This window comes from Falco naumanni, chromosome 1 (assembly GCF_017639655.2).
Source record: "Falco naumanni isolate bFalNau1 chromosome 1, bFalNau1.pat, whole genome shotgun sequence".
Classification (NCBI taxonomy): domain Eukaryota; kingdom Metazoa; phylum Chordata; class Aves; order Falconiformes; family Falconidae; genus Falco; species Falco naumanni.
Window position 1 is genome coordinate 95,828,477 of NC_054054.1, and position 26,712 is coordinate 95,855,188.

General features: G+C 43.6%; 1 protein-coding gene across 10 annotated transcripts in view; it reads left to right on the forward strand.

Annotated features, from left to right (window-relative positions):
* KDM2B (lysine demethylase 2B) overlaps positions 1 to 26,712 on the forward strand; it is a 125,947-nt gene that overhangs the window by 82,562 nt on the left and 16,673 nt on the right. For all 10 annotated transcript variants that reach the window (XM_040609970.1, XM_040609963.1, XM_040610018.1 and 7 more), the window contains 2 exons: positions 2,447 to 2,533; positions 25,018 to 25,242. In XM_040609970.1, coding sequence (XP_040465904.1) covers positions 2,447 to 2,533; positions 25,018 to 25,242 — 312 coding nt within the window. The remainder of the gene's footprint in view (positions 1 to 2,446; positions 2,534 to 25,017; positions 25,243 to 26,712) is intronic.

Here is a 26,712-nt window from a genome sequence, read left to right on the forward strand (position 1 = left end):
TTATCTTCTTTTTTTTAAGCAGGTGAACAAAAAGTCTGCCTCCTCCAGCTTGTTGTGCGCTGACACTTGACCCTACAGTCACCACAGCTGTGGCATGGTTATGGTTCTGCTGCTGAGATACCCATTGTTTTCAGCTGGCTAAGATGATAAACTGCCATAGTATTAAATTTCTTCTTGGATAATATTTTCACATGATATATATGATAACAGGAAACCTTCATTATCTTGCCAGGTTTTTGGAATATACTCCTCTTTCTATTGAACTTGGAGTCTCTGACAATCATTAGTGGAAATGTTAAGGTTTTCTGCCTTACAAGATTTCAAACCTTAGAGTAGCAAAGTAAAGAGGGATTAACTTGTTCGTTGTTTATATGGTTCTCAAGCTGCTGCCTTGTTCTGGAGAATCTTGGGTTTGCTATGAGAATACAAAAGACCTCTCCATTTTTAGGAATGAAAACTAACTTTCAGAATGTGGTCACAGTTCAGTTAATGCAGTGATCATCCTTTCAAGATAAAAAGGAGATGTGAAAAGAGGCACTCACTTAGCCTTAGCTCAGCCAAGAGTTAATTTGCTAATGACTAGTCCGTATGTAAATGTTGTTAGCTGTTACACTCGAAGAGAGTATATGGCTGGAGATATGCTACAGACTCTCCATCACAGTCAGGTTGGGGCAAGCTGTGTTTTATTCCTCACCAGCCAGGCTGTGCCTATGCAAGCTCCTGAGTGCAGCTACAGTGCTGGGCTGACAAAACCAGGCTTGTACTGGTATTGCTTTTTTTTTTTTTTTGGTTGTTGGTGCTGCTTTTGGACTAACCAGTATCAAGAAACAACCTTCCTGGTATGATTGTTTCTGAAAGAAGCAGCACTATGCTGGTGCGATAGTGTCTGTTAGTAAAGCTTGTCTCATTTAAGCACAGGCTGGGGAATTGGGCTGAATCCAGCAGGTTGCCTGAGCTCCAGGGAGGGAAAGCCAGCCCCAGGGACACTCGTCCAAACCCTAGTTGAGTCGCTAGTCTGCCTGCTCAGGCTCTTGGGGCATAGAACATGCCATCGTACTCTGGGCTTTAGTTGGGTGATTACAGATGAATTCCAGCTGCGCTTCCTATTAAAACAATTACCGTATTTTAAGCTCTTTTTGTATAGTGTGTGAAATTTTTAATTATTAAAGCTCTACACTGGAGACTGACAGAGCCTGGTGCATGTTGTTGTCTAATTAAGCTTTTTTTCAAGAAGTGTGTATACTAGGGAGCAACACCATTGAATTTCATTGTCTGGGGTTATCTCCTAAATTCTGTCAGGATGTAATTTCCAACCTGCAGTTCTTGTTTGGTTATTTTAGAGCATTTTTTCCCCCTTTAACCTGTTAGTGCTTATTTGGGCTTTGGTTTTCAGCAGCATAGCAGAATCCTCCTTCCGACTCGTTTTTGTTTTCATTTGTTGTCTTTTTCAGCTACCTGAACTCCAAATGAAGGGCTTGTAGCTATGTTAGCAAGTACATAGAGAGTCATGGGGAGCAAGCACAGACTATTCCCAACTGCACAACTGAGTACACTTAAAAAGGATTCTTCCCCACCTCTGTGTTGAGTTTATATGGTCATGGGAGTGATTCACAGTGGTAGGAGCTGTGTAAGCCAGTGCAACCCACTCATGAAATTTCTAGGACAGTGCATCAAAGCAAAAAGATTTGGTGGGGGTGGAAGGGAGGGGAGACCAATCTTTTTTCTTTAATACTGTAGTGTCAAGAGTCAGATCCTTTCCTAGTGAATACTCAGCAACCTGAACACCTTACCCAATCACATAAAGTGAACTAGATTACAACAGCTCTGCGCTGCCCATCAGTGTGGAAGGAAGGTCAGTGGAAATGACGGTGCTCTTGAATTGCCATGTGCAAAAAGAGGAAAGGTTACAGTGCACACTTCTGTATCTTGACTTACCTGACTGTTCAGGCATCTGAGGATTGCTCTGAACTACACACTTGCTGCCCTGTGACTACAGAAATAATGGTGGCAGAGCCTAGATGCTTCTCAGACCTTCTGTAGACTTGATGAAGAGAGGAGGTGTTAACTGTGGTGCGTGGTGGGGTCGTTTGGGATTTAGTGAGCTGCAGTTTAAAGGGAGAGGTGATATTAGTATTAGACTGATACCAGTGGAAAAACACCAGTCTTTTGGACACACCATTTTTAAAGAAGTTGTAATATTTGAGGTGATTTGTGGCTGATTTTGCTGTCTGTTTTGCAAGAAAATTTACATCTTGGATCTTAATGACAGGTGCAACAGTTTCAGTGTGAATCGGAAGTTTGGAAGCAAAAGTAACTTGCAGAGATGTAACAAGTCAGCAGAGATCTTGTCACTCTCATCAGAGTGGAGTATTGTCTTCTCTGAGACTGCGCTCTTTGGTTGGAGAACTGTTTCTCTGATTAATAAAGGCCTTTTCATTTGCAACAGAACATACTGAAGGAGCATGCTGATGATGACCAAAATCTTGCCATTTCGGGTGTCCCTGTGGTCAGCTGGCCTAAGAAGACCACAAAGGTAATGAGACATAATTACTTACTAATCATTGTTGCTAGGTCTTGGTGTGTGTTTATCTATAATCTGGCAAAGTGCTGTATATGGTACTTTGGCAGCTGCTAGAATTTTTAACATGAAATGTTATTTTTAATGGTTTTATGATTAGGTCTTGAAGCAGCACTTAAAAGTGCCTCAGCAGGGAGAAATTGTTAAGAGTTTCCGTTTAAAAATAATTTGTTTGGGCCTTACTTATCAGTGTAAAACTTTAGTATGTCTTGATCATTTATTAGTCATGGTAAAATCTAAAAATATTGATGCAACGTTTTGTGTAAAATTAAATGATGTGTAAATCCTACAAACTGGTCACTTAGTAAGCACTCTCATTTGGGTGAGAGGATGTTTTTTCTCTTATACCATGAGATCTCCTGAATTGTCTCTGTAAGTGTACTGCTGTAACTTTGCAGGGTTGTTTTCTGTCCCTACATCTTCATTTTTCCTCCTAAATATGAGAGTAGTTCTCTTCACTTTGCAGGAGAACCATGAAGCTTGCTTCATTAATGCTTATAAAGAGTTTGAAATAATTAACTAAAGAATAATGTCAAAAGGCTGGGTGTTATTTATAACAGTGTTATGTTTACCACACTCCAGTTATTCAGCATGCTGTAAAAGCAGCTTTGCTTATTTAGAAGATGTCTCATTGCTTCTATTTTTACTTTCATTTTTCACTGAATTAGTTTTATAATACAAAATTTCTTTAGAAATGCTGAAAGGGTCGGTCAGCTTAAATCAGGCTTCTATCTGAAAATCTGTTGTTATCATTGTAAATAACTTTCAAATAATTAACTGCGTGAATTATTTTCACTGTTCTCACTTTTTGTGCTGGTGGACTTGTCATGGCTTTGCATATAATCACTTTCAGCCACAAGAATTTGCTGTTTTCAAATGGGAAGTAGGAGACCATAAACATCAAACTGCCAGAGGAGAGTTGGGCAGAATGAGCGTATCATGTTCCTTCTTGGTTTCTTTTTGGGTTTTAGCTGAGCATGTTTCAGATCAGTTGTATCTTGTTCAATACATATTTCCCTTTTAGTTTGTAATAATTCCATGGGAATATGCTTTGGGTTTATAACATTTATTTGTCTAAAAACAACAGTGGAAAGCCTTCAGAGGAATAGGCGTCGGGTTGTCCACTCCACTGCTTTGATAGCTGGTGTTCATTCATCAGTCAAGTATACTCCAGGCATTGAATAAAGCAAAATCTCTGTGACCAGAGGAAAGGTGGTGTGTGAAACTATAAAACAAAACTAAGAATCAACTGACTGTTATGTTATATCTTTTGAACATGTGGTAGAAGTGAGGATGTTTGTGTTTTGAGGCTTTTATAAGCTTTGGCATTTGCTAATGTTCTTGTTCACTTTATTTTGGAATCCTTGATACATGGTTCATTTCTTATATTTTATTTCTGTGCGTTGGCAACATAACTGTAAAAGATTTGTATTTTTTTGTGACTTAAATCTTATCCCTCTTTGCAATGTCCATCTTGCTGGCTGCAAGGTTGGGTTTTTTTTAATTTTTCTACTGTTTATTTTCCTTTAGCCTTTCTGAAAGCAGAATCTTTTAGAAGGCATCATTGCTAGCACTAAGGTACAATAACAAACAATTAAATACATTGACTAATAACAAACATGAGGAAAACTTTCACAGAAAGTCAGGTTTTAGACTGAAGTTTGGCAATAAAAAAAATTTATAACAGAAGAATCCATCATTCTCTTCATACTTACTTTGCTTAATCAGTGATCAATTTGTATCATGTCTTACGCTTTAGTTAAAAGGTACACATGCAGATGTGGCCGCTTGTTTCCCAAAAAAAGCTTGTTGTTGCACTTCTAATTGGCTAATGTCCATGTCATCTTACGAGTTACAGCTATTTCCCTTGTTTGAAGTGAGCAGATTAAGAAGACATGTCTTAGGGTTGAGCCTTTGAGTCCCAAATTAAAATATGTTAGAAAGACAATATAGGGGAGATTTGTATGAAGGCAGTGTTAGTAGTTAAGCTTGGTTATTTCTCCTTTGTGCCCTCTAAGTCCTGATAATTAAATGGAAGATTTTAAAGAGAAGAAAACGCTGAGTGGGGGGTGAGGAACAGGACATGGGGGGACGGACACGACGACACTCCCTTTAAATTAGATTGTAGCTGGTGGAGCAAGTCTCCATGGCTAGAATACTCCAGAAGTGTTGAGCACAAGGCAGGGGAGTAAAACCTACCATTAATTCTGCTTTCTGTAGTATTGCTCTTGCAGTGTATAGGAGAAATGGCAAATACTTAACAGTGCCTTTCCTGAGATACTTGTGTTCAGAGGGAGCGGCAGATACAATACAGCATGGTACCAGCTATCGTGGGGCTGGTAAGATGACACTGTAGCTGCTGTATCAGGTTCCAGGGAGAGGAGGACTGTCAGATTCCAAGTCCGTAAAGAAAAAGAAGGGAACTGAAATCCAGAAAGAGGCGGCAATAAATGGAAAACGTGGCTCTTGCTTTCTCCCAAGAGAAGGCTCCAGAAGAGCTTTAGAAAGACAAGAGCAGCAGATGGAGAAGGAAGAATAAAGCCAGCATTTAATGCCAAAACATTTCAAAGAAAATGGAAATGACTGTAAAGAAAGGAGGGGAAGAAACTAGAAACAGCAAGAGAGCAGGGTGAGGGGAGAGGCAAGTACTGAAAAGGGATGGAGCAGGGAAAGCATAGAGCAGAGGGAGAGAACTCTTACTGAAGTAAAAGATCCCTGGAGCAGAGACAGGGAATGATTTAATCTGTGTGAATAACCCAGGTTATGGAAGGGTGGTCTTAGTTATGTTGACTTGCTTTAGAAAGAACATGCCTTTAATAATCTGAACTATTTTCGAAGCAGCAAATATTTCCCTTTAAAATTGAGTCACAGTTTCTTTTTATGTGTTGTTAGTGTGACGTGCCAACAGTGTGTGCAGTTCTGTACTGCAAAATGGTTGCTTGAAGACTGTGAAATTCTGGGATTTAAGGAAGGAACGTGTTCCCTCACCTTAAATCACAGTTCACAGTGGATAAGGTGTAACTAAGTATGCGGAAGAACTGTCCATATGTCATGGCCCTGTTGTGCTGCATCGCTCCCGTCTACCTTTTCTAAAGGCATTTGGTGCTGTCAGTTACACTGCAGTTCTCTGTCAAAAAAAAATTACTCGCTGAGAAAAGAAACAGAAGTAATGATCAAAAATGTTTTTGTGAGGAGATAAAATAACTGGGTGACATTTGATGATCTTGTGGTTAGTGTACAAAATGGGAGGCAAGGGTCTGCGTTCGTTCCCAGCTCTGCTGCAGCCTCCTTGTGTTGCGTGAGGTGAATGGCACATTTCTGCTCCCTGAGCTTTTCTGTATGGAGATGGTGCTTCCCATCTGGGGAGGTTGTGAGGTGAAATTAATGGTTATAAAGGTCTGTGACACCTTCAGCAGAAAGTTTTGTAGTAAAATGTATGAACTGTTACTATTTTATGGCAATAGAGGAGTGGTGTGCAATTCATAGGCACCTCTTCCAGATCATATGTACTCATCTTTATGGAGCTTTTTTGAGTCTTTCGTACTTTTACTAATGTATTGATAATTACTTAGCACAACAATTACACTCCTGTAGACACTTTTTTTTTTTTTTTTTTTTTTGGCAAATGCCCTTTCACAAGAAGCAAGAACCTGCCTTTTTCTTTTTAGCTCTAGAGTAAGAGAAAACAGTCCATTTTGAAAATAAGTCTCTGTTTAATAATCAGTCTTAATAATTTCCCAGCGATCCTAGGATATGTACAATGATCTTAATTTAGGCCTCTTCAAGGAATGTGGGACCAAGTGGATATTTGAAACCTTGTCCTGATGGTTGACTGATGGTTTACGTACCTTCAGACTAGATGGCACGTTTTGCCCAGCTGGCTGCTGAGCATGGATGCAGCTGTGGAAATGTAAACCCCATCCCTGTCCCCTTGCTGGGGGGTTGTGCAACAGTAAGTTGTCCTCACTTGGTGCAGTGCTGAGTGTTATTTGGGGGGGGTTTTGCAGTGGTAGTCTGCTGGCCAAAAGGAAGCACTCCATAGGGTGTGCTGCCTTGAAATTTTGGATTCTTAAGTGACTAAAGAGTGAGAAATAATCCTAACAAACTCACTCCTTCCCCATCCCTGGGACATAAACTTCTGGGTGGTGTGAAAAGAGAGCAGGGCCTAAACCTGATTTTCCACTGTGGTGACACATCACTAATCACTGGTGCAGAAAGCTGACTACTGTCAAGCCAGATCTGGAAGCCCACTTTCAAGGTTTGCTCAGCCCTACAATACCAGAGTTCCCATTTTATCTGCACAGGGTTTAGGGGTAGCATTTTATTTAAGGAACTCAGAGTATGGCCCAAGCAGAAACCATGCATTTTTCAAACAAGTTCCTATTTCTGGAAGACAACAGTCGACTATAGTAGCATGTAATTACACTCTATGGCAGTGCCTTCTGCTTTTATTGTGATAAAGATCTTTAGTTGTCTATGAAGAGCAGCTATAAAGAACTAAAATATGTTTGGACTCTCTTGTTCTGTGAAAAGTTAGAAATGCAGACTATGAGCCAGATTCTCATCTCTCTTACCTGGCACAAACCTAAAGCCACTGCATTTGTCAAGATAGCAAGTGTCCAAATATGTAATATAGGTCTGGCTGTGAGCAGAAGATGAAGCTGTAATTTTCAGTGGCTGGTTAACAATGCTGCAATCTGTGGCTGTTTTTCTGATGCCTGGTCACGTGCTTTTTTCATGTAATTTTTACCTGTTGATTTTAAGAGAAGATAACTTGAGAAGTAGAACAAGGAAATGGTAATATTTTTATTTAAAAGAGTACTATTAATTAGTAAAGGCCACAAACTGAAATTTTAATTGGATTATGATGTTGTGTTTTTTTTAAAAAAAAACAACCTTCCCTGCAATTGGCAATGCAAATAACATTCATAGCTATGTATCAGTGCATGAGAACCAGGAAGAAAAAGTGGTAATTTAAAAAGAAAAAAAAGAGGAAGACATCTCTCGGGCTGGGTTTTCTTGCTGTTGTTTTTTGGACTTGCGGGGTGGCAGTGGGTGGGCACAGCATTGAAAGGGACCTTCTGGGGTTTTGACTCTATTTTTCTGTTACCATGGGCAGCATCTGATTCCAATCATTAGTGAGTTGTGTCTTAGAGCAGTTTATTTTTTACCCCGTTATTTTTACTAGTAATCTTTTTGTAAAATTCTACAGATACATCCATATATCTGAAAAAGAAAGATTCTCTCATAAGAACTAATCTGTGAGAGGCAGAGCAAAAGGCTGATTAGTATGATTGAGGGAAGGTTGAGCTAGTCATACTCCATCAGACCAGGCAGTCCTTGTAGTGCGGTGTTCTGGTTTTGATGGTGACCAGTCACAGCTGTTGGAAGTGTTGTAAAAACAAAGCAGACATACGGTGATCTTTCCTTTGCCTATCTTCCCAATTAGAGCTAGAAAATTATATCTTCTTCTTTTGTGTTCAGTGTCCCCTGGTAGAATTTTTTTTTTTTCCTGTGAATTTACCTGACAATTTGTGGAACCTGTTGATCTGCTTGATCTCCAGAGCATTCTGTGGCAGTGTCCCCTGCAGTTTAATAAAGCTCTGTGTAGATAAGTACTTCCTTAAGTTGTTTCAGATCTGTCCCTTAATATCATAAATACACTTCATGCCCTCTATATCATGCATTTCGAGAAATTTGAATGAGGTCTCTGTTCACCTTCTCTGTGCTGTCAATGATTTTAATTTTTTTTTACGTCCCTGTTAGTGCTTCTCAGTCTTCCCCCACTCCCAAGCTGAAAAACACTAGTAAGTTCAATCTTTTTCTGGTACGCAAGCCATACCATATGTTTGATCATTTTTCTCACTCTATTCTAGTTCCACTATAGGTAGTTTTGAGATGAGGGTGGATATGGGACTCCACAGCCACATATAGTATTCAAGATGTAATATTTAAGAGTGGAAACTAGAAGAACATGTCTGGTTCAGCATGGCACAACTAAGTTGAAGGGGGAGGTGATTGTTGTGTAAGTACTTCAAGGAGTAAAAGCACGAGAGGAGGAAAAGAGTTATTTAAGCTAATGGACAATGTTGGCATGAGAACAAGTGAGTATAAACATATCATAAATAGATTTAGGCTGCTAATAAGATTTCTGATCATTGTTCATAGTCTGAACTAAATGACACACTTGGAAAACAGTAGACAACTGTGGGGGAAAGGGCGTTAGGTTCTTAGAAATAACTTATATTTAAAAAAATAAAAGGCAGTGGTATTAGACACCATCTCTAGATCTGGAGCCCACAGGAGGACCCTGGACATGCTCAGTGTCTGCTGCAAGGAACGTTTTTCCCTTTTTGTGGTGTTTCACATTAAAAGTGCTAGGAAGGGAAGATGTCCCACCTTTTAATAATAGAGCTCCTTTGTGTGTGACTCCGATTTTATGAGCGTTTTCCTAACACTATGCATTGGATCAAACTTAAGAAATAGTAAGTAAATGGACTAAGAATCAGTGGACACAATAAATTGTGTGCAGAAATTAGGGGGTAAAAGCATAAATTCAAGTGTTTCAGTAAACTTCAAACAAATGTAATTTTTCCGAAGTGTTGAGCATTGTTTTACATTAAGTTTTCTTTAAATTTGGGGTGAGAGGTGCTAGGTGGACAAAGAACATTCCTGAAAACCTTTAAATAAATACTTCCAGTTTTTACTTGCTTGCTTACTAAGAATTCCTACCATAGCTATCGCTAGGCCAGCTCCACCCAGAGAAGCAAGAGCAGTGAGGTACTAGTTACAGCAATTAGTGTTTTAACCAGAATGGTGTCTGAAACAGATCTGAGCATGTATAAATGGCACAACATCAAAACAGCATCAGTTGCAGGAGCCTGCCCGGGGGCTACCACCAGGAAAGCAACATTCCTCGTAGTAGCAGTGGTAAAACTCTGCCAAATTCCCTAAGACAGACCAGTCCTTGGAGATCTATTCAGGGTACTTCCTGTGGGAATACGAATGGATTAGAAAGCAAATACTGACAATTAAAAACAAGCACTTAAGAAATAAAGTAAAAATCGAGTCCTCCTAGTGTTGGAAAAAATGTGGGAAGGGGGAGGGTAGGAAGACAGCAAAACAATTCTGTGTACAATGTATTTTTCTGGTTGAGATTCAAATAAGTTTTACATCAGTCATTCCAAGTGGCTCAGGAGCAAAAAGGGGATTTAAACTGTCACATTTCATCCTTGCCAGGCACCAGCTTAAAGGTGTTTGAAGTGATCTCACACAGCACTGCCTGAACTCTGCTTGGTGTCAACAACAGTTTTAAATGCCAATAGTCTGCAAGAAGATTTGCATATACAAACATGTATGTATTGTGAATCCTTTTTGTTGATTAAAAAGTCCTGATTATAAAGTTTATAATCTACTGCAAATCAGACATTTCTTGGTTGTTATCAGATGCTAATAATTAATTTCTCTTCCAGAAAATAACTCCAGTACAAAAGAAAATCAGGATTAAAATAAATTTAAATTTGTTTTTCTCTTTATTGATTTAAATTGTGATTGGAATCAGCAATTTAAATAATTTTGAATAATTTCTGTTCTTTTACACTGTAGAATAGTAGACGGACTGAAATTTATTCGGAAAAATATCCCAGTTCTGGTTCCTGACAAATCTATTAAAAACCAAAACCACATAGCTGAGGTCTGGGGGATTTTTTTTTTTAGGGGACTTCCCACAGTAGCAGTATGCATACAAAACTAAACCCTTTCCCTGCTAACTACATTTGGGAACAGGAAAAAACCTGATGCACCAGAACCGAAGACAACTTTGGGTACTGTGCAAAGGAGTAAAAGCTGTTGAAGCTACTGGGAGTTTGTCAAGTGTCTGCTTTTCTGGAGCAGTGCTGCTGAGGAAGGCAGCTTCCTGCCTGACTTGTTTATTTTTTCGAGCGCTGCTTCAGTCTCTTCTGAACATTAGTCCTCAAGACAAATTCCTTTCTGTGGTAACTCCACGCAGGCCAGAGGAGTTTCAGGGTTTGGTGTATGTGTATCATACATAACATGCCCAAAGAGCTTTACTGCGTCTTGCCTCAGTATTTTTCGAAAAGCTTTGCCTGGTGACTTGACAGATTATTTCTCACCTCAAGAGGCTGTACTTGAAATATTGTGTCCCTTCAGGGAGTAATTATAAATAGCAGGGACTTGAATGAGCACCTTCTTAATCTTCCATCTTTGACTTAATATTTTCCCTTCTTATCAACTCTCAGCTACTTGCTTTGAAATCTGACCAATGCCTTTATGTGATTAATACATCAAACAGGTAAATTAGAGCCATTTTGACTCTGAGTGGAAATTTGAACAGGTTGGGAAAAATGAACAAGCATCTCTATTTTCAAACTGTTGTGCTCCAAGTATCATACAAGATTTATGTATTCTTCCCCATTGTCATATGCATGAATATTCAGTAACATGAATTTTTCTCAACTCCATCTTGACTGCCATTTTTCAAGATAGCAGCTTTCTTTTTTATTTCATGACAGTAAAAGTGCTCTTAAGACCTTTTTCTTAGATAGTGTATGTGAAATGAGTTGACAGGTCTCAGATTTTATCACCAGGACCTTGCCTATATCCATGGCCAAGCTGGCCAACAGAACCAAACAAAAAGCTAGGGTTTGAACCTGGTTTAAGTATTCCAGCATCCTTGTGCTCTTGCCCACCCCAACATTAAAACCATTCAAGCTTTGAGTTACGTATCTGAGATTTAATAGTTTTGTTTCTGGATCGAAGCACATTGGCAGAGCAATGGGGAAGGCGTTTGTCATGCCACAGTACGTGCTGCACAATTATGGACATTAATCCTGCGTGCACTTTTCAGAACAAAATCGAATTGTATGTTCTGTCCCTGAGAAGATGGCTTCCTTTTAGTTCCCTAGCACATGGAAATTAAAGTCTGCTGAGAATATAAATGAGGTCTTGTTTCAACTTTGTAACTTTCCTGCAGGCACTAGCAGACCAGATAGAAGAGGTACAAAAGTGCTCTGCTTTTTGAAAATTAGCAAATAGAACAAAAGATATGGATAAATTCTGATAAAAGCGAAGCAGCTTTAGAGGTAGTTTAACGTGGTTTAGCTGTTTGTCCTGGATGTTTCCCTTATAAATCTAAGTCAGGCTTGTAGGTGACAGCTGAGCACCTGAGCTCTCACGAGGCAAGCTATACTTCAGCTTTTCCTTTGGTTACCATTTGTTTGCCACTAAATGCTTGGGTTTGGTCACTAGGTTTTAAAGCTGCTACCCACATGTTGGACACAACTGACTGTCTTACAGCGTTCTGTCCTGTGTGTCAGAGTACACTGAGCCACTTAGAGGAAAGCAGGTTATATATTATGGTTAATCCACTCAGCTAGCAGCCACATCAATTTGCATGTCCCTCCACAGCGTGGCAGTCACTTCTTATCTTCTTAGGAACCTGTTTCACTAGGTTTTGCATTTGCTGACAGAACATGGCTCTTGAAGACACAAACTGTGCTGTGGAAGCACTTTGTGGCCTTAAGGATCTGTGGAAGAAGGAAGCATGGCAGGATTTTTTCATTTCCAAATGGAGAGTCCCAATCATGCCACAGCTAGATGAACTTGATGTTTTACTACTCTGCAGCCTTACTCACTATACTTCTGAGATGACAGGGTGTTGGGTTTGGGGGGGGGGGGGGGGGGCGTGGTGGTGGTGGTGTTTTGTCTTTAAGGCTTATGAGAGGTAGAGTGAGTTACTGTCAGCACCTTCTGTCTGGGCTCTCACTGCTTTGGGTGTTGCTCCACTACTGCATGTAACAGTCCACAGTTGTCATCCTTCACGAGAGAGTCGTACAATGCTTGCTGCCTTTGCTTCTCTTGTGCTGGGTACTGGTTAGGGAAAGTATGTGCAGCAGGCGTTACATGGAGGGAGTGATCAATGTATTTTGTCATGAGTTACTTTATTTCATCTAAGGTTGATCAATCAGGCTGTTTTATTAAAGAGATTGTGATGGATATTCAGTGCATCTGATGATGACTCTTATGTCATAGTTCAGATAAAACAGACAGTAGGTAGTGGTAGCATGATGATACTGGATGGATATTTAGGTTGTCAGAATGTCACTGCTAGTGTTCAGAGTATGACTGAAATACTGGCTAGAACTCGTGAGAAAAGTGTCATGAAATTTGCCGAAGCCCAACAGTTAAGATCGTATTTCATGTGAATGGACACTTAGACCAAAACAACAAACCTTAGAAAGCTGTTGGGTAACTCTCTTATTCTGATACAGGTCAATAATCATGATTCATAAACATCTCAGTGGGTTTCCTTTCCAAAAACATGTGCTGGCCTGTAGAAAGCAGCAGAAGCTCAAATCACCAGATCTTTTTTCAAGGACTTGCATATAAACCAGTTTGAGGTTGTTTTTCCAATTGTTTCTGTGTATTTTTTCTAATACCCACTAAATATACTAGTCTATAAAAATGCATAAAAAGTTTCAAGGCAAGGTTAAATCAGAGGTGTGTTTGTGCCACATATTTTTTTTTCACTCATATTGAGAATCATAGGTTCTTAAACTCCAGTGTCTAATATGAAAACACAGGTCCTGTTTAGCACTGGTAGCAGTGACTGAAATCTGTTGGTACAAGAGATGCTCAGGAGCAAGTGAGTAAGGTGCAGGGGTTGTTACTCATCCTCCCCCCATCTTGGTTTTACTACTTCAGGATATTTGCATGAGAATAAAATCTGGTTCTTTGGCACTCATCTGCTCCTGCTGTTTATTCTTCGCTTGAGGTTATTGTCTCAGTTGTGACAACATAATTGGTTTCTGTGGAGAAGATTATGATATTGATGAGACTTATATATGACTTCAGGTGAGGTGCAATCAAAGCAGCAGTTCAGAATAGAAGGTACTGTCTGTTTTCATGCAGTTTTCACTAAGGCTCATTCAGGAGTTTAATTAAGGATGTTATTTATTACTGAATTGTATCACGCAAAGCTGAAGTATGGACACAGTTATGCCAATACTGGCATGACTGGGGTCAATGCTGCTTATTTTGTTTTCTAAACTGATGTAAACTGCACCAGGCTAGTCAAATATACACTGTTCACACAAGGGTTGCTCACTATTTGTTGTAATTTAGTGTTCTCTAGCATAGACAAGCTGAAAAAATTGAGCTGGAAAATGCTCTCTTAATAGTTCTTTCTGTGTATTAAGTATTTCTTTGAAGAGTTAGCTGCTCTTGTACAAGGTGAGATTTTTTGAGAGCAATTATAATCAGCAAAGGTTATTTTATTGTGTTGTTTTACCCCCACTGATTCCCAGTTTGCTGTTTTATATCATATCCTATCCATATTTTTTTTAAAACGCCACCTTGGCAAAGTTTACCTAGCGTTTAGAAATTATTCTGAGATCTTGGCATGTGTGTCTTCACTCCTAACACAGGCTTCATAATTAGAGCTCATTTGTCAATTGTGTTGCTGTTGTAAGCAGCAGACTGGAACACACTCTCCCGTGGCAGGGCTGGCTGAGGTTCTATGTGGGTTACACTTGGTGACCTGCTGCAGCCCAGAGAGGCTGATGCAAATATCAAGAGTGCTAGCGTGCATTGCAGATGAGAGGAGTAGGGTGATCTATGTCATGATTTAATTTGCTGTGAGTGACATTTCGCTGTGGTGTGACTGGTGGATTGTCCTTGGGGGATGTCACAAGTTATTTTTTTCTCCTCTCTGGATTATGGAGCCAAAAGGCTAGAGGGATGAACAAGTGTGAGCCAGGTTACGTGGAATCACTACAGGCTAGTGGAGACTTGGTCTGCCCACAGGCAGGTGTGGGACCAGTGATCTTCCTTCCGGATGTCATCTGTTCTCCTGCCTCTGCTGGCGGACAACTGCATAATGAACCACAAACACTGCTGTAATCGTGTCAGTTATCCTTGCTGCCTGGTTTAAAGCTGTCCTTTGTAGGCCTGTCATGAGACACACATCGCCCCCTTCCTCTCTCCTCCAGAAAACATTGGATTCTGATACTACCTTGTGATTCTGAAAGCCAAGGCCTTAGGCACATGCCTTTCGTGCCTCAGCTTTCATCTGCTCCTGCTCCCGGTTGTGTATGAACACAATGGGGGGAAGAGAGAAACCTGAGGAGATAGGCCGAATGTACCCAGTCTCGTTCTGGAGAGCCCCATCGTGTGCTGCAAGTAAACGCTTGGCTCCTGGCATCGCGGATGAGCAGGATTGGGAGAGTACCATCATGTACCCGTAACGTGAGCTCCAGTTGGCAAGAGGACAGAAGTGCAAAGAAAGAACAGATATTTAAGGTATTGAAAATAAGGAAAGGGCATAATGACATGATCCACTTGGCTTTATCAGCAGTCACCTGTAAATATGTGTTTGAAGTTTGACTGTGTTTTGTTACTTAAAACCTCAGCAACCAGGCCTTGTGTAGATCAGGGTGTCACAAGGGCTGTGACCGGGCGTAAGGCAACATTACTGCTGGCTCTTGTGCCAGCTCCTGCCTGTTGCTGCCTCTTCTGGGCTACCTGAGGTGTTTCTATGGCCATGTGGTAGTTCAGACGCGTGGAATCGAGCTGAAACTAGTTTGGCAAAAATCCTGATGCAAGGACCATTAGGTGTGCTGCTTTATGGCTTCTTGGTTGCTCAGCACATGCAAATATTTAATCTCATGCTTAATTCTGTGTTGTGGGCGTAGGACCCAGAGGCAAAATCCTAACAACTTGAATGGAACCGGGATTTCCCCTGAAAGCAGGCCCATCAGTCCAATGGGAAATTTAATTCTTAGTGCTCAAATTCAGGCCTGTATGTCTTGACCCTCAGCTGCATGCTCTCGAGGGTGAAGGCAGTGTCCGCGTTTGGGTGCTGGCCCTGCCGTGGGTCCCGAACAGCTCCTCAACCGACCGACGTGTAACATATCATAGTGCAGGGAGGATGTTTTATTGTAAAACCCCAGAGGCGGCTCAGGCCCTGCAGAGCGGGGCTGGAAATGGTTCCTCAGGAGCAAGCTAAACCCGGGGGTGCCTGCCCGGGGAGCGGCGTGAGGCCAGGCGGGAGCAGCTCCGGGAGCCGGGCGGCCTCGTGTCCCATCTCCCCCCAGCGCTGCTTCTGCCGCTTGAACCCGCGAAGTTTGCTGGGTGCCCTCCTCCTCCCGAGGGATGGAGGCTCCTTGCCCCGTCCCTCGGGCGGCAGGTAGCGGCGGCGAGGCGGGCGGCGCGGCTGGCTGGCTGGGCGCCGCTCCTTTGTCTCCGGCAGCCCGTGCAGCGCCGTGCACCCTGCGGGCGGCCGCGCATCCCGGCGCCGCGCATCCCCTCCCCTCCCAGCCCCGCTCGGCACACCCAGGCAGGCCCAGCCTCGGCCCGCCCCCGCCGGCCCCCTCGGCAGATCGCGGGGCTAATTACCAGCAGGGGGCTAATTGCCAGCGGGGCGTTAAAGCCCCCCCTAGCCCCCTCGGCCCCGGCCGCGCTCGGCCGCGGCGAGGTGGCCGGCGCTACCCCGGCCGAGCGGCCGCGCTGTCCCCGCTGTCCCCGCAGGCCGGCTTTGTGCAAGCGGCCCGCGATTGGCCGTGCCGGCAGGGCCAGCCCCTTCCTGGCTGCCTGGCATGAATATGCACGGCCCCCCTTCCTCCTCCTCCTCCTGCATGTGTGTGTGTGTGCGGGGAGCGGGGCTCCGCCAGCAGCGCCGCTCCAGCCATGTCAGCTCGGCTCCGCCTGGGCCCACCATGAGCCATGGCCATGTCTGCGAGCGCCGACGAGGAGGACTACGAGTCGGAGCCGGAGCCCGAGCCGGGGCCGGGGCCCGAGCTGGGGCCGGAGCAGGTCCGGGGCGGGCGGCGAAGTTTGCAGCAGGAAGGGAGGGGAGGAGGCCGGGCCGGGCAGCGCCGCGCCGAGCCGCGCCGGCAGCGGGGCCGGGGAACAATGTGGGGTCGGGAGCGGCCCCAGCCCGGCCCGGGGCAGCGCCGCCCGCCGTGGGGCTGCGCCCGGCGGCTCCGTGGGTGCGGGCGTGTCCGCGGCCCCCGGTGCCGCCCGCCGAGCCCGGAGCGGGGCGCGGGAGCCTCCCGCGGGGGGCCGGCCCGGGGCGCACGGCCTCGCCCGCCGTGGGCGCCCGGGGGCACCGGGGAGTTCGGCACCTCCGAGGGCCCCGCGCCGCTTCGGGGGCGAACGCGCTTAGAGCGTGCGATTGTCCCTCTCGGGGGCTTTCCCTGTCGTTTCCAGAATTATTTTTTTTTTCTAATAAGATTCCTCAAATAGCTGAGAGGGCTGCAGGACTTCAGGAGAGAGTCTGATGCTGAGCTTGTCTTAGTTTGATTTATAGCCAAAACCTCCTTTCCATTCCTAGGGATGAGGGATGTAGAATAAAGAGAAGGATGTGTGCTGAAATGAAAAGAGAACTTTTATTAATACTTTCAGGGTTTATTCTCTGAAGGTGGGTTGGTTGGTTGGTTTGGTGTGTTTGGTTGTTTTTTTTCCCTGTGGGGGAAGGAGAATAAACTTTTTAAATTTATGAAGTAATCTGTGAAAAATAATCCAGAACATGTGTTCTAGATTGCGTATTTTACTCTCTAAGAACTGCCTAAGCAATTAAAAATGCACCAGGAATAGCATTAAACATGTGTATGCAATTTAAACATAAACTTGATAGTTTTGTTCATAACTCAAGGTGTTTTGCTCTTTAAAATAGCCTAATAATTTGCTTTTAGAGACAAGTTTCTACGTAGGCCGGGTATTGAGTCTGTCCTCCAAAACCCATCTCGTTTCTAGTAACTTTACTGTGATTTGCTTCATAATTGCACTAAGAAAGCTGAAAAAGGGCTGAAAAAGAGTTTGGGGTGGTGGTGGTAGTGGTGGTGTGCTTGGGTGCTCCCCAGGGATGGCAGATCTGGCACAGAAACCCTAAGAAAGAGGTTCATGTGCTGCACTGGCCTGGTGTAGTTTCAGTCCAAGAACCTAAGCCGGGTCTTGGATGAGTAACTTTATTAAGCCTTTACTTAATTCTGCAGATTGTGTGAACGTGCAGGCCTGTGCTGCTGCTTGTTTCACTGCTCAACTCCCAGACCTGGTAGTTAATAGTCCCAGCCCCCTTCCTTTAAACGTTGTCCTATGCTAGGCCTTTTCCAGTTGCATCTACGTCTTGGTGCGATTACTGTATGCTTTTTTTTTTAAAAAGAGCTTAATCGTAGGAGAGCAGATTGGTCTCAGCTGCATTGTACCAGCTGTGAAATTGCTACTGGAGGTGCTAGTTCTTACTGGATGAATTTGGAAAGTTGGTTACATTCTGGGATTCTTCAACTCTGCTAAAACCTGAGGATTTGATAGCGTTTTCATATTTTCATAGTTTAAAACAGAAGTTAATGCAAGAAAGTGGAAATCCTTCTTGTGGGATTTCTTAACAGGCCTGGTCTGATCCTAGATTACAGTGGTGTGACTTACATTGCAAAGACCTTTGGAGTGTTTTTCTTTTTGTTCAAAACTCTTGTGGTGGTAAAACACCTCATGTGGATCCAACTGTATTTTTTATACGTGCCTGCTTTAACATGTCGTTGCTATATTTTTCTGCACAGGATGTGTCAAATTGTATCACATAGCTTTTCCTACTACAGCAGTCTCTGGTATGTAACAGGTGAAAGGCTTCAGCTCTCTACAGGTGGAGTTGAACAGCACAACTTTAGTGCTTGGGTAGGAGCTGCAGGTTTTGTCACTCAAAATTTTATCCTGACTTTCATTCTTCTTTCCCTAATTTACATCTAAACTAAGAAGGCAAAAAGGCTGCCAGGTTTCCCAGCATGAGAGCAGGCAGGATTTACTGCACTTACAGCAGTTGCAGTCAGCACCGGGGGCTTGGAAGCGTGTGGGTGCCAGGGCATGTGTCCTGCCTGGTGCTGGTCGTGCAGAGGGCAGCACCCTGCTGCAGCCCACCAGCCTTGTTGGGCTACTTGCAGTAGGAAGAAAGTTGATTTCTGACTGTGACGCTTCAGCATGTGTAAACAGACTGAGGAAAATGCTCCTGGGTGGGGGAAGGGGAATTTGTCCTGAAGTAGCAATAAGAAGAAAAGCTGCAATTGCAGGAGGTGCCCCCAAGTCTGTATAACTTCCTGGTGACTTTCTTTTTAAGAGCTCCTACTTTGGATGCAGCTTATCTACAAAAGCATATTTTTGCCAATGTATCTTATTCCACCCTCTAGGCCTAACTTCTACCTCCTCGCTGGCAGAGGAAAATAAACAGGGGTACTTGCATTGGCACTGACATGCCAGTTGTATCACACCCTAAACAACATAACTATGCTGGCAGAAAGGCTGCTGGAGTGTCACTAATGGCCAGATGAATCTGTGAGGTATAAACTTTTCTATTTACTTGTGGGAAATTGATCTGTTTATTCAGTAGTGGAGCTCTGCGTGGTCACCTGGAAGTGGTCGCTAGGAGCTACAATTGCTTTTTGCAGGAGAGGATGAGAAAGCTTGTGGGTGTGAACTGGAGGAGATGGTGGCAGTGAACCTGTGGAGAGGATTAATACTGTTTGGAGGTGGCTGGGCTTGGAAAAGTTCCACTGCCTTCCCTTTCCCTCTGATGGTGCTTGCTTAATGGGGGACCTTGGACTTGCCTTGCAGGGACACCTCCACCCTGGCAGGAGCGTATGCTCATGATGGGTGATGACTCTTGTAAACCCTCACTGCTAGAGGAAAACAATTCTCCTGGAGTTTGAGTGTGTAGACTTTGGGGCAGATATGCTTTAGTCAGACATGTTAGATCTGTGATGTTGGTTTGCACTCTTCAGTTGATAAAGCTGTTAAGGATGTTATTGGCATAATTCTTGCTGTCTTAAAGTAACATCTTCCTTGTCCCCACTGAAAATCTGCAGTCCATTCATCCTGTCCTTTCTTCCTCTAAATTCTGCCTTTGACAAGGGTTTTTATTAATCACTGAAGAGATGTAAGGGCTTAATGCAGAAGAACTGTTGACTTGGTTGCGATTATCTAGTGCAAGGCTCTGTGTGTTGAGCAGGCTGTCAGCTTGCCAGGGAATTTAATGCCAGTCCCTGTTTTTCAGGGTTAATGTAGAGTTAATGACGGGGTCTGTTTTAGAGACCTCCGGTTAAATGACTTTGGTGAATCTTAGACCAGTGCGTTGGTATGTGTGTTGTTGGTCTAACTGCTGCTGGTCGTTGTCAGTTTGGTTTTCTTAGCAGGAAGGCCAAAACTACGTGCCCAGGAGGCTAGGAGAGGGACACGTCACTGGAGCAGTAGAGGACACTGCTGCTTGCTGGCCCTAGGCACCAAGCAGGGAGCCATGTCCTTCAGAGCTTCCACCCTGTTTGAATTGAAAAATGCTCTTCCACATCTGCTCACCTCTGATGCTACAGGAAGAGACAAGGAAATAATTGACCAGAAGCCTTTGCTGTGGCACTGTGTGAGCTTTTCCAGTGCCCGGTATCAGCCTGTGACCCCAACACATTTAGGCTGGTGTTCAGTTGACAACGGTTATGAATTGTGGGTTAATGTGTGTGGCTTGTTAGTTTGGTTTTTTCCTAGTGTTTATTTATCAGATGTTATAAAGTAATTGGTAATTAAATGTGTCTATTCTAAGTCTGTAACAACAATTATATTGGGATGCAGTACCAGTCTAAGCACAGGACTGGCACCTGGGAAGTCCTGGGTCCTCATCTTTCTTTCGGTGCTGATGCAGTTGCATGGACATGGTCAAACTATGGCACATCAGAATAATTGGAATCTGTCCATGTGTTACAGAAAAAATCACCCCTGTCTTGCAAATGGAAGGGATATATTTATGTGGCGCAGCACTTTGAAGCAATGAACACCATGCATGTAAGATGTCTTGGAGAGATTTATGTGGTGGATACATAAGCTATTCAGATTGTACTTGGTTAGGAGGTGAAGTGCTTCAGGGTCTCACTGAGCTAGCCAGGTGATAAGCCCTTCAGAAGGGCACTGCGCATGTCCCTGGATTTTTCTTGGAGATGTTGAGGCTGAAATAATGGTATGGTGCTGCTGGCAGCAGTTTAAGCAGGTCACTGAAGCTGAGTGGTGGAATGAGACCCGTGCCCAGGTGAAGGCTGCTTGCAGAAGAGCTTCTGGGCTGCAGGCTTTGTCAGCCTTGCTTTTAGGACTAGAACTTTTCTTCCTCCTGTACTCGATTGCAGGGTCAGCTGATCTTCCTCTCCAGAGCAGAGGAGTTCACATGAAGTTGCCTGGTGACAGTTCCAACAGAGCCCGATTGTTGGGGGATAGCAGTTGGGGACCATCAGCACCTACTTAATGATGCATTTAACAGCTTATAGCTCTTAAAGTGTTATCTCCAAAGCTTGATGCTCTTGGTATTTTTGTTTACCTGAGGTCTTTTGAATTACTCTTTGCAACTGTGAAGGTTAGAAATCTGTTGCTGTAAACATCAAAAGTTGTGTTTCTGTTACAGGAAGAGTTGTGCTCAGGGCAGAGGCCCTTAGTGAATCCATTGACCCGGGTGGGTGGCTTTTTGGTGACTGCTGGGTGGGGAAGTGACATATGGTAAAAGTGTGTTAAAGTACCTGTAAGCAAGCAGTGAAAACTTCCCAGCAGCCAAATGTTTGTCGGTAGCCAAGATAAACTAATGTTCCAAGTAGCAATTCTTCCAGCTATCGTTTCCCAGGGGATTGTTTAGAATTGGAAGTGTCATACCTGGGCTTATTCCCAGATCTACCCAGCCCTGTTGAGAGACTTGAATTGCTGATGACTACCCCACCCAGTCCCCTAATTGTTGTCCACCTGGAGTGCTGTTGAAGTTGCTGGGATCTGGAGGAGCTTAGCACTTCTGAAAATCAGTTTGCAAATTTGTCCCCTTTCCTGTCTGAGGAGCCGGTGTGTTTAACCACTGTGTGTGGGGGGGGGGTGACCCCAAATTCTTTATTTGTAAATGTCTTTGTAGTTCATAGTGTATTACATTTGATGGCCTAAGTTTACTCTCTGCACCTGGATGCTGTAGAGACCATGCTGCGTCTGCTTCATGGCCAAGAGTAGGTTAACTTAGTGTGTTGCATAGCAGTAATGGGGGGGGGGGGGGGGGAGGGGGCACAAATCCACAAAAAACCCCAGGGTGTTTTGTTAACCTGTCTTGTTTTAGAGGCAGTGCAAGTCGACCACCTTTCTAGGTTTTAGTGTCATAGGGGTAAGTATTTAGTATATTAATCCTGGTATGTTTCAGCAGCTGCTTGCACAGTCTTTGTTGTGAGCTTGGGAGGGTGGTTGTCATCACTTCAGTATCTTCCTACCCCTCTTCTGAAGACTCTTGCTGTGGCCAGGGAAGTACAGGCGCAGTTTCTGTGGAGGTGCTGGAGAATGGAGAGGATTGCTTGTGATGGTATTTCAGGCAGGCAAAAAAGTCTCTTCAAGTTTGGTGTCATCTTTCTTTTCTTGACAGTTCTCAGAGGTGGCTGCTGGGGACTGCAGAGTCAGCAGGCACAGGATGTGCTTGTGGGTCTCAGTTCATCTCCTTGGGAAAGGAGATGATAGAATCTGCTACACAGGTGGGAGACTACATTGGTCCAGAACGTAGTTCAGGGCTTAGTGTGTCACAGAGTCCTGATGCTGCTGTTTGTTGGCCACTGTTGTAAAACCAAGGAATCCTGCCATTCCCTACCGCTTGCTCAGTATTTGCAAGACAGCTCCATAGAGTTGTGCTTGGAGGGTGGCAAATTGCAGGACAGAGATGGGAACAGGAGCTGGGACAGAAATCTTTACCTAGTTTGGCTACCAGGGATGGTTCGTTGTAAAACTGCAGTCTGAGCTGGAAATCCTGCAGCATCTCTTCACTAACATCAACCTGGAATTTATCTGGCTGTCTGCCATGTGCTAAATAAACCCCAAGCCATGTTGGAGGCTCCGTCCACCCCCTTGAATCCCAGCCCCTTTCTGGGATAGCAACCCACAGGCCAGATTTTCTTCTGTGGAGGTTTTTAAGCGACCACTTTGGAGCCCCTTGAAACTAGATACTAGTGGGAATTCCGGCAAGGCCTCTCTAACCTTGCTGGCTGCGACATCCTGGAGTGAAAATGTGGCTTGGATTGAGGATTGGTTGGTTGGTAAATCAGTGCAAACCCAGCTAGTACAATTGCTTGAATTTCCTCATGAGCAGTGAAGAGGTCTGGGCAAGTTAAGAAATGTTACATATGGTGAGATCGCAGTGAGCCACCTCTGCTGTCTGCTGGTGAGTGGTAAGGAAATCAGGGTTGTGTGTGTAGTCTGGCTTCAGATTGTCCTTGTACCTTCACCTTCCTGCCTTTTTTTTTTTTTTTTTTTGGTTAGGATTCTCAAATTCAGCATTCAAGCCATGCTTTTTTTTTTTACTGCTTGTATCTTTGCAGTGTCCTGGCACTTAAGACACTGTCCTCAGAATTAGGACTTGGCTCATATTACTGTGGCAGAGTCAGGAGTTGTCTTTCAGCTGGAAAAGTACCGAGTTTGATTTTTCCTTGAAAGAGATTGCATTTTAAAAAGACCATTCTGACGGTGTTGTAACTGTCGTTTGCTGCCTTAAAAAAACTTAATCCTGTTCAAACCTAGTGGGAAGGAGTCAGGTGCTCATGTGGAATCTTCTATGTGCTGCTGGCAGAAGGGAACGGCCCAGGTTGTTGTACGTGTTTTGGTTTAACTTGTTCCCACTGGTGTCTAGCCTTTTTGGTTTGTGTCTCTCCCTCCCTTCGCTAGTGGAGGTAGACTCTTTAATAGGGAGAATGGAGGAGTGATTCATGCTGAGAAAGGAAGTTATCTCTTACCTAGGTTGCCTTTAGAGGCAGAGTCCTGCTATAGCTGACTTTATCCTTTAGAGACTGAAAAGTTGGTCTGAAAGGTAAATATTTAGAGTGGCTGAAATCCAGGTGTCAGGTGTGGTTGCCAATGGGAAGGAAGCTACACTTGTCCCTGTTCACACAGCAGTGTGATTCAACCTGCAAGCAGAAAACCCACAACTGTTTGGAGGAGAATAATTTAAAACTTGCTGAAATCTGTGTAACCTCATCAATTAAGCAATGTTTCCTCCCACCTCAGTTATGATAGTAGGTCTGTGGGAGAGAAAGTGAAGAGATCTAGCTCCTAGCTTCTCTGCTTTCCCAGGACTGAGGTTCCTGGGGTGGACACTGTTAAAATATCAGCACTTTTCTGCATCTTAGAGGAAGTCACTGGAGCATTGCTAGGACAGCTGGGAGGGAGATCAAATGTGGCAATGTGGCGTTTCTTCAAGGTTGTATAGTAGGACACTCAAGGAAGCTTTTGCAGTACCAAATAGAATGTTTCCATACCCTTTCTTTTAAAAGCTGCAGTGGAAATTCTGCATGGCATTCCATAGCCAACCTGCCCCTGCCTTGGTGATTGCCCAGAATTCAGCAGGAACAGAAAGTGAAACTGGCTGGTCTGTTGGGCATATGTTGAGGTGCAGAAAGTGGAAAAATTGTATAAATGCTAAAGCAGATGAGCTTTTCGGTCCTATTATTATTAACTTTATGGAGAAAGCTGTCAGTGGTAAGAATGAGCCAAGCCAATTCTTGCGTAATTAGCCCCATACAATTACATGGTATTTAGGGATGTTTGGCTTGAGCGCTACGTTCTTGTGTATTATCAGGGAGTTTCTGATGAGAACATGAAATTTAGATATCCAGAGGTGAATATGTTGCAGTTAACCTAATCATTTAAAATCTTTTCCTGCTCCTTTAGCTTCTGTCTTAAAGGTCATTGAAAGCTAGACCTGGGATGCCCCTTTTAGCCTTTGCATAGCATCAGTTAGTGTTCTATTTTTGAGCACTTGCTGGTAGTGGATATGAGGGGAGCTACTTTGGAAGGGTTTTGTAGTAGTTGTGTTTTATTTCCTACTTTATCACTTGGCAGTAGTTCATAGTCTCCTATTTTTTTAAGGGAGATTGCTGTGGCTTGAGCTGTTGCTGCTGAGTGTTTCTCTGTTCTACCTGACCTCAAAATTAATTTGCTGCTTCCTTGGATTCTTCCACTTCCAGCAGAGGAAAGCAGACCTTCTGGCTTAACTTGGGGCACAATCCGAAGAGCTCCCTAGCCCAGAGCTCAGCAATGGCGCACATCATCTCTTGACCTAAGCCAGGCATGTCACTTGGGACTTAGTCCTGCGTTGAGCTGTGCGTAAATTGATTTTCCTTGCCCTCCTGTTGAAGCAGGCTTGTTAGAGGATTGGGATCGCTCATTTATGCCTTGGTTTCTTTGTCTTTTTACAATGCATTTTTTCTTGAAAAGGTGATGAAACTCCTTTAGCTATAAGAGTGATTGTATGCATCTGCTGAGTATTACCCATCTGTGTGTAAATCTGATGCATCTGTCAGTTTTATGTCTAAGATGTGTACAACTCCTGTCCAAGTAAGTTCTCTAGCATAGGTGGTAAGTGGGATGTGAGATTAACCTTGTGTGTCTGGCTTTTTCAGAACAGGGCAGTCGGACGGCCCAAAGGGAAACTGGGCACTGCTTCTGCGGTGAAGCTTGCAGCTAATCGGACAACCGCTGGAGCACGTCGGAGGAGGACGCGATGCCGCAAGTGCGAGGCTTGTCTGCGGACAGAGTGTGGCGAGTGTCACTTCTGCAAAGACATGAAGAAATTTGGGGGACCTGGCAGGATGAAACAGTCCTGCATTATGAGGCAGTGTATTGCAGTAAGTGTACCTGTTGCTACGGATTGTTTGGAGATCCCTATATCTGTGTCTCTTGGTGACAAAGTGTGAAACTGAGAACTCTGCTCTGAGTAGTCTCTAAAGTGCATCAGGCAAAACAGTGTAATCCCTGCCCTCTCAGTTCAGATCTCTTCTTCCCATCACTTTTCATCTTCACCAAATCTTAAACCAGAATGCCGTAAAACTTAATAGCACAGCTTTCATTCTCAGTAATATAGAAGTGGAGATTATCAGTACACTGGAATTGGTGCTCAGATCACACTGAAATTTTGGGATTTGGGTGAGAAGGGGAAGAGTGGGAAGTTCCAATGCAAAGGGAGAAGAATTGTGTTTGCTTTGGATGTCTGATTCTCCTGAGAAAAGCTGCCTTGCAACCATCCTTACCATCTTAACTACTTAAGCAAATTAAGATGTGGAGAAATGTTTGTCTGGCATCCTTCAAGATTTTGGTATTGGTGACCCCAGCCCCAGGCTACTTGGAGATAGGAATTTCAATTTGTTTGCTGTTACCTAGGCATATAGTGGAGGGTCTGATCCAGATGAGTAAAAGAGCCCTCAGGCCAGGGTCTTGTCTTCCTTGGGGACTGGAAATGGCTGTCAGGGGATGAACATCAGAACAGAGCAAGCAGGCAGTTGAAGACAGTTGCCTGGGCTCCTGTGGTACATTGCTTCAAGGCTTCTTGAGTCATAAGTGATAGCTTGATATTTAACAAATATTGACACATGAATCTTCCATTAAGTTGTCCAAACAGCTTTTGAATCTGTTGCTTTCACGCTGAATGTTGCAGAGCTGCTCCTCAGGTCTCATGTCCTCAGTTGCCCCCATTCAAGGGTAAAAATTAGCTTTAGCTTTTATCTTAATTGTTTGGAAGGTCTTGTTTATGCTGTTGTTAAGGGTTTGGTTTTTCTGCTGTTTTTTGTTGTTGTTGGTTGTTGTTTTTTTTAAGGAACGGAATGTTGTTTATTCATAGCTGAAATATCACCCCATCTATACTGATTTCTCTCTTAACTCTTGTTACAGTTTCTTTCACTTAGGTTTTTGGTTTTTTCTTTAATTCTGATGAGGAGACTGAAGTGGAGGCTTTAAATGACTTGGTCTGACACTGATAAAAAAACCTGATAAGCACTTAAGGTTTCCAGTAGTTGCTCCTGGTAGGTCACTCCATGTCCTGTTCTAAGCCATGTGCTGTTCTTGACATAGAGGATTGGATTCAGCTCTGCTGGATCTTTCAGTAAAGTACATAGAATATCTACCTTTCCGCAGAGTGCTTTTGCAGCTCAAGTGTCTTTTCTTTGAACATTTGATTTCCTGGAGTGTGGCATGAATTGAACAGCATGGATGAAGAATTTACTATTCTCCAGGGGCAAGAAATAGTGAAATCATGCTGCCTTTTTAGTGGAGGGATTAAATTAGGGCTGCAGTGTGCTTTCTTGTCCTGACTGATGAAGGAA